This window comes from Acinonyx jubatus, chromosome B1, assembly GCF_027475565.1.
Source record: "Acinonyx jubatus isolate Ajub_Pintada_27869175 chromosome B1, VMU_Ajub_asm_v1.0, whole genome shotgun sequence".
In the NCBI taxonomy this organism is placed as follows: Eukaryota; Metazoa; Chordata; class Mammalia; order Carnivora; family Felidae; genus Acinonyx; species Acinonyx jubatus.
In genome coordinates, this window is record NC_069382.1 from 140,689,828 (window position 1) to 140,702,357 (window position 12,530).

The 12,530-nt window shown below is 40.0% G+C and overlaps 1 protein-coding gene across 1 annotated transcript in view; it reads left to right on the forward strand.

The window, feature by feature from the left end:
* The window catches only part of SCARB2 (scavenger receptor class B member 2), a 74,779-nt gene that overhangs the window by 49,975 nt on the left and 12,274 nt on the right, over positions 1-12,530 (forward strand). The window contains exons 6-7 of the mRNA XM_027058603.2: positions 6,419-6,538; positions 9,207-9,376. Coding sequence (XP_026914404.1) covers positions 6,419-6,538; positions 9,207-9,376 — 290 coding nt within the window. The remainder of the gene's footprint in view (positions 1-6,418; positions 6,539-9,206; positions 9,377-12,530) is intronic.

The following is a 12,530-nucleotide window of genomic DNA, read 5'->3' on the forward strand; positions in this document are numbered from 1 at the left end:
CTACCCATGTTCTTCCCCAGTATTTTGATTGTTTCCTGTCTCACACTTAGGTCTTTCATCCGTTTTGAATTTATTTTTGTGTATGATATAGAAAGTTGTCCAGGTTCATTCTTCTGCATGTTGCTAACCAATTTTCCCAACACCATTTGTTGAAGAGAATGTCTTTTTTCCATTGAATATTCTTTTCTGCTTTGTCAAAGATTAGTTGATCATATAGTTGTGGGTCTATTTCTGGGTTTTTCTGTTCTGTTCCACTTATCTACGTGTCTGTTTTTGTGCCAGTACCGTACTCTCTTGATGATTATAGCTTTGTAATAAAGCTCGAAGTCAGAATTGTGATGTCTCCAGCTTTGCTTTTCTTTTTCAAGATTGCTTTGGCTATTTGGGGTCTTTTATATTTCCATACAAATTTTAGAATTGTTTGATCTAGTTCTGTGGAAAATGCTGCTGGTATTTTCATAGCGATTGCATTAAATGTGTAGATTGCTTTGGGTAGTATAGACATTTTAACGACATTTGTTCTTCCAACTCATGAGCATGGAATGTTTTTCCATTTCTTTGTGTCCTCTTCAATTTCTTTAATAAGCTTTCTATAGTTTTCCATGCACAGATCTTTTACCTCTTTGGTTAGGTTTATTCCTAGGTATCTTATGGTTTTTAGTATAATTGCAAATGGGATCAACTTCTTGATTTCTCTTTTTGTGCTGCTTCATTATTGGTGTATAGAAATGCAACAGATTTCTGTACATTGATTTTGTATCATGTGACTGCTGAATTTCTGTATCAGTTCTAGCAGTTTTTTGGTGGAGTCTTTCAGGTTTTCTACATAAGGTATCATGTCATCTGCAAATAGTGAGAGTTTGACTTTTTCTTGCCAATTTGGATGCCTTTTGTTTCTTTTTGCTCTCTGATTTCTAAGGCTAGCACTTCCAGTACTATGTTAAATAACACTGCTGAGAGTGGACATCCCTGTCTTGTTCCTGACCTTAGAGGAAAAGCTTTCAGTTTTTCTTCGTTGAGGATGGTATTAGCTATGAGTCTTTCCTACATGGCCTTTATGATGTTGAGGTATTGTTCCCTCTATCACTACTTTGCCAAAGGCTTTTTATCAAGAATAGATACTATATTTTGTCAAATGCTTTTGCTGCATCTTTTGAGAGGATCATATAGTTCTTGTCTTCTTTTATTAATGTGGTATATCATGTTGATTGATTTTTGAATATTGAATCTACCCTGCAGCCCAGGAATGAATCTCACTTGATCATGATGAATAGTTCTTTTAATGTTCAGTTGGATTCAGTTTACTTACTAGTAAATTCTCTTACTGAGAATTTTTACATCTGTGCTCATTCTCCCTTTTAGTGGAGAATTCTCCCTTCATCCTGGTTTTGGAATCAAGGTAATGCTGGCCTCATAGAATGAGTTTGGAAATTTTCCTCCCATTTATATTTTTTGAAACAGTTTGATTTCACTCTTTTTTAAATGTTTGGTAGAATTCCCCTGGAAAGCCATATGGCCCTGGACTTTTGTTTGTTGGGAGATTGTTTTATTTGATTCAGTTTCTTTGCTGGTGATCAATTTGTTCAGATTTTCTATTTCTTCTTGTTGTATCTTTGGTCATTTATGTGTTTATTGGAGTTTCTCCATTTTTTTCCATATTGCCCAGTTTGTTGGCATATAGTTTTTCATAATATTCTCTTATAATTGTGTTTCTATGGTGTTGGTTGTGAGGTCTCCTCCTTCATTCATGATTTTGTTTATTTAGGTCCTTTCTGTTTTCTTTTTGATAAGTGTGGCTAGGGGTTTATTGATTTTATTAATTCTTTGCAAGAGCCAGCTCTTAGTTTTGTTGATCTGTTCTGATGTGTTTTTTGTTTGTTTGTTTGTTTGTTTGTTTCTCTATCATTTATTTCTGCTGGAATCTTTATTATTTCCCTTCTTCTGCTGCCTTTAGGCTTTATTTGCTGTTTCTTTTCTGGCTCCTTTAAGTGTAAAGTTAGGTTGTATATTTGAGACTTTTCTTGTTTCTTGATAGGCCTGTATTGCTATATACTTCCCTCCTATGACAGCTTTTACTACACCCCAGAGATTTTGGACTGTCATGTTTTCATTTTCATTTGCTTCCATGTATTTTAAAGTTTCTTCTTTAATTTCCTGGTTAACCCATTCATTCTTTTTTTGTTTTAATGTTTATTTACTCATTTTAGAAAGAAATAGAGGGAGAGGCAGAGAGAAAGGGAAACAGAATCCCAAGCAGGCTCCACATTGTCAGTGCAGAGCCCAATGAGGGGCTTGAAGTCACAAACTGCAAGATCATGATCCAAGCCGAAATCAAGCACTGGACACTCAACTGACTGAGCCACCCAGTCATTCTTTAGTAGAATGTTCTTTAACCTCCATGTATTATGGCCTCTCCAAATTTTTTCTTGTGGTTGACTTCAAGTTTCATAGCTTTGTGGTCTGAAAATATGCATGGTATGATCTCAGTCTTTTTGTACTAGTTGAGGCCTGATTTGTGACCCAGTATGCAATCTATTCTGGAGAATGTTGCATGTGCACTCGAAAATAATGTGTATTCTACTGCTTTAGGATGAAATGTTCCAAATATATCTGTTAAGTCCATCTGTTGTGTCACTCAAAGCCATTGTTTCCTTGTTGATTTTCTGCTTAGATGATCTGTCCCTGCTGTAAGTGGGGTATTAAAAATTCCCTACCATTATTGTACTGTTATCAATGAGTTTCTTTGTGTTTTTTTTAATTGATGTATATATTTGCATATTTCCAAGTTGGGGCATAAATATTTACAATTGTTAGATCTTCTTGTTGGGTAGGCCCCTTTATTATGATATAGTGTCCTTCTTCATTTCTTGTTACACTCTTTGGTTTAAAATCTAGTTGGTCTGATACAAGTATGGCTACTCTGGCTTTCTTTGGACATCCATTAGCATGATAACTGGTTTTTTATTCCCTCACTTTCAATCTGGAGGTGTCTTTATGTCTAAACTTAGTCTCTCGTAGGAAGCATTTAGATGGGTCTTGGTTTTTTTTGTTTTTTTGTTTCTGTTTTTTTAATCCATCTGATGCCCATGTCTTTTGGTTGGAGCATTTAGTCCATTTACATTCAGAGTAATTATTGATAAATAAGAATTTAGTACCATTGTGTTACCTCTAAAGTCGCTGTTGCTAGAGATTTTCTCTGTTCCTTTCTAGTCTTTGTTGCTTTTGGCCTTTCTTTCCTACTCAATGAGTCCTCTTTACTATTTATTGCAGGGCTGGTTTAGTGGTCATGAACTTCTTTAGTTTTTGTTTGTCTGAGAAACTCTTTATCTGTCCTTCTATTCTGAATGACAGCCTTGCTGGATAAAGGATTCTTGGCTGCATATTTTTACCAGTCAGCACATTGAATATATCATGCCACTCCCTTCTGGCTTGCCAAGTTTCTGTGGAGAGATCTGTTGCTAACCTTATTTGTCTTCCCTTATAGGTTAGGGATTTATTTTCCCTTACTGCTTTCAGGATTTTTTGCTCATCTCCGTATTTTGCAAATTTTACTGTGATGTGTCCTGGTGTTGGCCTGCTTTTGTTGATTTTGATGGGAGTTCTCTGTACCTTTTGGATTTGGATGTCTGTTTCCTTCCCCAAATGAGGGAAGTTTTTGGCTATAATTCACTCGAATAAACCTTCTGCCCTCTTTCCCTTCTCTTCTTCTGAGACTAATATGATACAAATGTTATTATGCTTTATGGAGTCACTGAATTCCCTAAGTCTACATTTGTGATCCAATATTTTTCTTTCCCTATATTTTTCAGCTTCAGTATTTTCTATAACTTTGTCCTCTATATCACTTAATCTGCTTCTTCCATCTTTGTGGTCATTACATCCAGTTGGTTTTGCATCTCAGTTATAGCATTTTTTATTTCAGCCTGACTAGTTTTTAGGTCTTATATCTCTGTGGTAAGGAACTCTCCCTGGTATCTTCTATACTTTTCTCATACTTTTCTATACTTCTTGTTCTTTCTTTTGGGATGAATTCCTCCATCTTGGCATTTTGTCTAGGTGTCTGTCTTCTGTGTATTAGGAAAACCTGTTATGTTTCCCACTCCTGACAGTAATGTCTGTATTATTTTTTTAAATGAATTTTAAGGTCAGATTGGTTTCCATACAACACCCGGTGCTCATCCCAATAGGTGCCCTCCTCAATGCCCATCACCCACTTTCCCCTCTCTCCCACCCCCATCAATCCTCAGTTTATTCTCAGTTTTTAAGAGTCTCTTATGATTTGGCTCAAGTAATGTCTATATTAAAAAGACATTCTATTCTGCCTAGTGCCTGATGCTTCAGAAAATGTTTCTGGTGTATGTTGTGTGTTATCTGCTGTTGTGTTTTGGCAGCTCTTTCCCTCAGATCAGTCTTCTGCAGAATTTCTCCTTGCAGAATGGGGAGTGTTTGGATCTTGTCCACTGTGTGGCAAGTTTTAATTAGTGTATTTTGGTCTGCTTGTCAAGAGGCTAGATCCTATATCCCCTAGACTGAAACTTCGCAGCACTCTGTGGTCAGTAGACCTGGTGGGTGCAAGGGGTTTGTGCTAGTCTTCTGGGGGAGGAGCCTACTGCTGCTCTGGCTCTCAGTGACACTTGTCCTAGTAAAACACAAAACAAAACAAAACAAACAAAAAACATCTGCAGAGTGCAGTGGAGCAGGGCTTAGCGTAAGAGGCTCAAGCCTCTACTGTGGGCATTGTGCCTCTCTCTGAAGTCTGTCTGTGCTGATGGGTGCAGTGAAAAATGGCATCAGCCAGCTCTCATCCCTGGAGAGGGGAGTTCATGCCTGCTGCTCTTCAGGAAGCCCTCACAGAAGAGCAAACAATCTCTCCCCCATTTGTCCCAGGCTTCCCTCAGATCCCTGCTTCACCCTGTCTGTGTCCCAGCCATCTGCCCACATGGCAGCACAGTGCTCCAGTGTGCCTGCTGGGTTTCAAAACTCCAAATTTTAGGGACCCAGAGTGGCATGGACCCACACTAATCCTCTGGGAGAGGGTCTCACTGTACTGTGGCTGGTGCCGGTTTGTCCCAGAAGGGCAGTCACTTGAAGGCATGGGGGGTTGGAGTTTATGGTAAAGCACAGCAAAAAGTCAGTGTCTCAGTTATCTGCCCTCAGCAGGCACCTCTGCTCCTCTGCTAATGAATGGGGCAGGTCAGTGGAGCCCACCGACTCTTGTCCCTGGAGAGGCAATGCCATCTCTCCCAAGTGCACTCTAGGAAGGGGAACTGTCTCTCCCAGTGTGACCCAGGGGGTCCTCAGAGCACACTGTCTGTTCCCGGGCCTCTGCCTTCCTTCCCCACAGGAGCACCTCTACATCCACCAGTCTCCATCCCCGGGGTGACACAGACCTCTGAAACTTCAGACTTTGGGCTCCACTGCTTATAAAATCTTGCAGTTATCAGCCCCTCTCATTTTCCCCATCAATGGTCTTGGGGAAGTGTTTTTCTTGTGCAGTGCCCTGCATGCTGTGTTCTCTCTCTCTCTCTCTCTCTCTCTCTCTCTCTCTCGGCTCAGGGCTCCCTCCCCTCCGCAGCACCAGTGATTCTTTTCTCCCCCAGATCACATCTCCACACCTCCTACCTTCCACAATGTGGCCTCTTTTCTCCCTATAGTTGTGCACTTTGTTCTCTCAGTCTCAGATGAATTTCCTGGGTGTTCACAATGATTTGGTATTTATCTAGCTGTGTTTGAGGGAGGAGGCAACTATAAGGTGCTCCTACTACTCTGCCATCTTAATGCCTTCCTTAAGAGCTGAACATACCTGTCCTGAGGTCGCCTGTCAGTGAGCTAGCTCTGAACAAGGCTATTGTTCATGCTAAATTGAATCAATGTTTTAAGAAAATGGGTATTTTAAGCCTCTGCATCAGATACTCTTTTTTGAAGGAAGGGAAGAGGATGTTTCTGGATGTTGCCTCTATCAGAACTGATTTGGGGATCAGGTGCCTACTATTCCCCCTCTTGATCCAGTCCCTAACCAGCACCCCCCTTGTTTCTGTGTATGAATAAGATTCTGTGGGTAGCTGGCTCCCAATTAAGGCTTGAAAAGTCCTGACCATCTGAAAAAAATCTCAAATCAAATTTGATCATCTTGGGGCACCTGGATGGCTCAGTCAGGATGGACTTTGGCTCAGGTCATGATCTCACAGTTTATGGGGTCAAGCCCCGTATCGAACTCTATGCTGACAGCTCTGAGCCTGGAGCCTACTTCAGATTCTGTGTCTCCCTCTCTCTCTGCCCCTTCTCAGCTCATTCTCTCTCTCTCTCTCTCTCTCTCTCTCTCTCTCTCTCTCTCTCTCTCTCTCTCAAAAATAAATCAACATTAAAAAAATTTAAAAATTTGATCATCTTGACCCTTTCTTGTGCGTATCAATTCCAGGTCACTTGACTGGTGGACAACGGACAAGTGCAATATGATTAATGGAACAGACGGAGATTCTTTTCACCCGTTAATAAACAAAGATGAAATTCTTTATGTCTTCCCATCTGAGTTTTGCAGGTAAGGACTTTATAAATAAGTTATTTGACTACAAAACCCCTCAAAATGTGAGGAATATATGCAGCTACCCTTAACAGGCATGGCCATTTGTGCTTAATCAGTGATAAATGCTGATGGCATATTGAGAGACAGTGTGGTATAGTGGTTCACAGGCTCCAGAGGCTGACTGCATTGGCTGGTTTGAATACCAGCTCCAACACTTACAGCTCAGTCACCTTGGGAAAGTTATTCAACCACTCTGTGCCTCACTTTCCTCATTGGTAAAATAAGGATAGTTGTCTACCTTAGGAGTTGATATGAGGACAAATGAGTTACAGTTAGTAGAGCACTTAGCCCAGGGCATGTCAGAGAGTAAACAATGTTAAGTGATGGCTCTGAGTTATTGTGATATGCTCTGTCAAGCATGAAACTTGACCTGGTCTTCTTCCAGTCAACAGATAACCTCTGTATAGAAGATAAATAAATCAAACTGCTGTCCCTATTTCAGAGTTTATAGGTATTAACTATCACCTTCCCTTAGATCATTCCTGCTCTCACTTGCCCTGTAAGCTCTCTCTCTCTCTCTCTCTCCGCCTGCTCCTTCATGATTATGGCTCCTATTTGGGAAGAAGGCATCCTGCTCTCCACCCTGATTCCCATTCCCCCCATCACCATTGCCCTTTCTCCACCCTTCACCCTCAAACTACCCAAATGAATGGCTGACTCATATAGTCTCCATATCCTCCCCACTCACCCAAGCCAGGCTTTTTATGAAACTTCTCAAATTCCCAAGTGACCTAGCTGCATTTGATGCTGTTGATTCAATATTATCAAGAATTGCTGTTCTGGTGGTGTTTCATAGCTTACATAATTGCACCACCTACCCAGCCAGCCCTGCCAGAAATATTGGTGATACTATAAATCTCCTTCCTCTCCTGCATTGAATCTGCTACCAGGTGCTGGGATGCCTTCTCAGAAATAGCTCTTGTCTGTCTGTCCCTGCTGCCTGTGCCATGGTTCCCACCCTTCCAGCTCTCCCACAGAAATACCACAGCCCCCCTCTAGCTGGCTGCCCTTGTCCATACATATTTGTGGGAGGACTGAAGGAACAGAAATGCATTTGAATGCAGTGAGTGAAATAAGACAAACTAGAAAGGTAGTAGGAGGCTTGTTAAAAGATTTGGCACAGAGGAAACACATTCTTATCTGGCATAACCACTTGTGAAGGGCCATTTGGTAATTATTAGTAAAGCCAAAGACATGCAAACTCCATGGTGCTTCACTGTTCTCCTACGTAAGCTCGCTGGCCTGAAGAACCCTTGTATAGACGTGTAAGGAGGCATACACAGAAAAGTCCATTGCATCACACTCTTAGTAGTGAAAAATTGGAAGCAATCTAAGTCTCTATAAAAAGAATATAAACAAGTTGTGTATTCATATGATGTAATATCATGTAAGATTTAAAATGTAAGAATCAGACTATGTAATATTATAAATCTCAATAATGAGATATTATATCAATATTATAAATCTCAATGATGTTGAATGAAAAAGCAAATTACAGGAAAAGAACACGGTGTACTGTGTATAGAACACATAAAAGTAGCAGACGATGCCACATGTTGTTTATGAATGTGCACGTTTGTGAAAGGATGACCACCGGCAAGGGAGGGATGAACCCCAAGTTCAGGACAGTGGCTACCTCTGGGGATGCAGGGGACTGGAATCAGGAGGACTGGAATCAGGAGTGTTATACAGACAGCTGCAGTTATAGCCATAATATATTTTTTATTTACCTGGCTAGTGTTTGTTGTAAAAGGTATTTATTATAATACTTTCACTATTTTTCCGTTTGCCTAAAATATTTTATTTAGGAAATGCTATAGGGGTGGGATGTGACTGGGAGGCAGCTCCCATGTTGTCCCAAACCCTGCGAGACATATCCCACCTCTGGTTCAAAGATGAAAAAGCCAGACCCAGAAAGCCATTCCTTTGGGCTTCAAATGAAGGACCACTTGAGACAGTGTCTGTGAGAGTGCTCTGTCTGTCACTCAGGCGCTATGCAAATACAAGGGTGGTTAGTATTATGTGCGATCACTGACGCTCAGTAAGGACTCAAGACAAAATTAAGTTGAACTCCGTTGAAATAAATGGCTGAAATAATAAACATTGAAATGAATTCCAGAATATGGACACTATTTTTATTTGAGGTAAATGGGTATCAGTATACATTCAAATCAAAGATCTGTCTAATGGGGCACTTTTCAAGTGCTTACAAAATCTACCCAGCCGAGCCCTTTGTGACCTTTTCTGCTTTTGCTTGGCCTCTGCCCTTGCTTCTGCTTCATTCACGCTGGCACATGTCCATGCTGGTCTAGACGACTCTTTTATTTCTTTCGATGTGAGGCTCCATCCTAAATGTCATCTTAATATCCTACCACACATTTTTTTTTCTTGGCCTTGTTTGGCTGTTACTACAATTGCTACCTCTTAAACAAATTTCGTTATGATTCACCGTCTGCACTGAGTGGGTTGTGTTCCTTTCAAACTTTCTTTTGTAGCTTCGTTTACGGCTTTACCCTGTAAGCTTTAACCATGTTGTACCTGAGAACGGTTGTTAACTTACTGGTTCGGGGCCAGTTACACTGACCAGAGCCCACACTGACTTTTCATTCTTACTTCCTAACAGATCAGTGTATATAACCTTCAGTGACTTTGAGAGTGTGCAGGGACTGCCTGCTTTTCGGTATAAGGTGCCTGGAGAAGTACTAGCCAATACCTCGGACAATGCCGGCTTCTGTATACCTAAAGGAAACTGCCTGGGCTCAGGAGTTTTGAATATCAGCATCTGCAAGAATGGTAAGAGCTCAGAGAAGGGACATACTTATGAGTGTCTAGAATGAAGGGTTAGTGTTCTTCAATAAAAGAATGTTGTCAGCCCAAACGAAAGAGTGTTTCTGGCTTTTCAAGAATAGTATTTCACAATATGGCTATAGAATGGTAAAAAAAAAATACTGGCTTTTCTGTAATGCTTGTTTTTTTTTTTTAATTAAGGTTTAATTGCCATATAACATTTTATTAGTTTCAGTATACAATGCAACAATTCAATATTTGTACGTATTATAAAATGATCACTGCAGGGATGCCTGGGTGGCTCAGTCAGCTAAGTGTCAACTCTTGATTTCGGCTCAGGTCATGATCTCACGGTTTGTGAGTTTGAGCCCTGCGTTGGTCTCTGTACTGACAGCTCAGAGCCTGGAGCCTTCTTCGGATTCTGTACCTCCCTCTCTCTCTCTGCCCCTCCCCCACTTATGCTCTGTGTCTATCTCTCTCAAAAATCAATAAACATTAAAAAAAAATTTTAAGTCTATTTTGTCTGATGTAATTATAGCTACCCCAGCTTTCTTTTGATTTCCAGTTGCATGGAACACCTTTTTTTCTTCCCTTTACTTTCAGTCTGTGTGTGTCCTTGCATCTGAAGTGAGTCTCTTTAAGCAGCATATGGATGGGTCTTACATTTTTATCCATTCAGCCACTCTGTCTTTTAATTGAAGAGTTTAGTCCATTTACATTTAAAGTAATTATTGCTAAGTATAGACTTACTGGCATTTTGTTCATTATTTTCTGGCAGTTTTGTAGTTCCTCTGTTCCCTTCTTCTTTCTCTTGTGTAATGCTTCGTATTTCTAGAATGCCCTGTTGTGTTCTTTCTGCGCAGTAGTTTAGAAGTCTTTTTTTTTTCTAATGTTTATTTTTAAGAGAGAGAGAGAGAGAAAGAGGGAGCATGAGCAGGGGAGAGTCAGAGAGAAAGACACAGAATCCGAAGCAGGCTCCAGGCTCCAAACTGTCAGCACAGAGCCTAACACAGGACAAACTCATGAACCATGAAATCATGACCTGAGCTGAAGTCAGATGCTTAACCGACTGAGCCAGCCAGTCACCCCTAGAAGTCTTAATAGTTATAATGGCTCATGTTCACTGAGCACTTACACTAATCACTGTTCACTAGTCATTGTTCTAAGTAGTTTACATATTTACATTTAGTTAATACATGTAAAGCACGAACTGATTTTATGGTGATAACAAAGCTAAAAAAGAAAAGTGGAGAACTTGGTAATGAGAAAGTACATATCTTGTTAAAAATTTAGTGATGATTTCAAAGCAGAGTTAGTTGTATACCCTGACTGCAAATTTCCCAGTGTTTCTGAATATCTGAGCTATTCTACTTCCTTCCATGAATGAAGCAGAATTATCAGTGGTATATTAACAAAAGCCTTTTCTTCATCTTAAGAACTGACTTTAACAATCATATGTTGCAAAATTATTCACAATATTCTTACTAGATTGGCATCCAGAGGCCTCTTTTTATAATTGTGGAAACCAGAGCTCAGACAGAGAAGATGATTTTTATAAAATTGTTATTTCTGAGAAAATCCCTACTAGAACTTAGGGACTTCTCCTGTTGCTACTGTGATACTTCTTAGGCTACAATTCCTCTTTAAAGTTTCTTTGGAGAAATTTTGTAAACCCTCTCTCCTGAATAAAGTTGTCTTTATCTCCTAAATAAGGTAATGTGCTAATTTTTTCCCCTCTTACCTAATTTTCTTGAAAAATCTCCTTTTGGGGTAAGTCTTCAGTCAGCAGTATACCTCGCTGTCTTTGTCTGATAGAGCAGTGGCTTCAAAACCTGGCCTTGCATGAGGATTATCTGGAGGGTTCTTAAAAATCTATGTCCCAGGGCCCACATACTAGGCCCCAGAACCTGTATTTTTAACATGAACTCCAGGTGATTCTCATAAAGATGGTGCCTAGGCAGTTTTGGGAACCACTGTGCGGGGACAGTGGAGATACGACCAAAGGCAAATGGGAACAAGTGCCTGCTTCTGCCCTCTCCTGCTTTCTTCCTGGGGGAATGGCCCTGAAATAGCACCCTGCCCACTTAGTCCATGTGCCTCTGGCTCAAGGCACAAATGCAGATGTATTTTTTCTCATTGTTTCGTTAACATTCTGCTTCCTCAAGAAGTTGATGTTAGAGTCAACAAAGATTCTACTTGGCAACACTCAACAACTACAGTCCATTTCTCTTGCGTCTTATGTATCCCCAGATGTGGACGGAAAAGTTAAACTCTCTAGAATTATCCTCAAGGGTTTTGAATCCCCCCGGACAACATTTTGGATTGTGGGATGAGTGAGTGTTCTGGAGTCAGTAGATCTGGGTTTGATTCAGATTCTGTTTGTTAGCATGTTAGCCAAGGTGATTAAGGAGGATTCTAGACTTCAGTCTTCTAATCTGTAATATGGGGGTGATGATAACTTCCTTGGAAAGCTGAGTGAAGGTTAGACAATGTATACAAAACACCCAAGACGGTGTCTGGCCCTTCCTGAATTCTTAATAAATCTTTGAAAACACATTTTAAAGATCATTGTAGGTCACAAAGAAGGAAATTATGGCTTTGTGAAACTGTTTAGTGAACAGTTTCTTCCTAAACAAAACACATGGATGTGACAGATGATATGTATCTTGAGCCATGGCTAGTAGATATGCAAGCAAATGTAAATTATTTGGCAATAAGTTAACTTCTCCAAATATATGTTTCCATGGCAGCAATTATTGGATCCCTCTCTCTTCTTCAATAGCATAATCTACAGTAGGTTTCCTTTAATAACTTGTTTTCCTATTTGTGCCTTTTTAAAAAAAAAATCTTATTGAAATATATATGACATACTGCATTACATTAGTTTCAGGTGCACAACATAGTCATTTGACAATTCTGTACATTAATGTTCCCCACAACAAGGATAGTCACCGTCTGTCACTATACAAGGTTATTACAATATTATTGACTATAATCCCTATGCTGTACTATTGGTCTCTGTGACTTATTTATTTTATAACTGGAAGTTTGTCCTTCTTAATCCCCTTCACCTATTTCACCCAACTCTCCCAGCCACCTACCCTCTGGCAACCACCAAATTGTTCTCTATTTATGAGTCTGTTTGTGGTTTTTTTGTTTG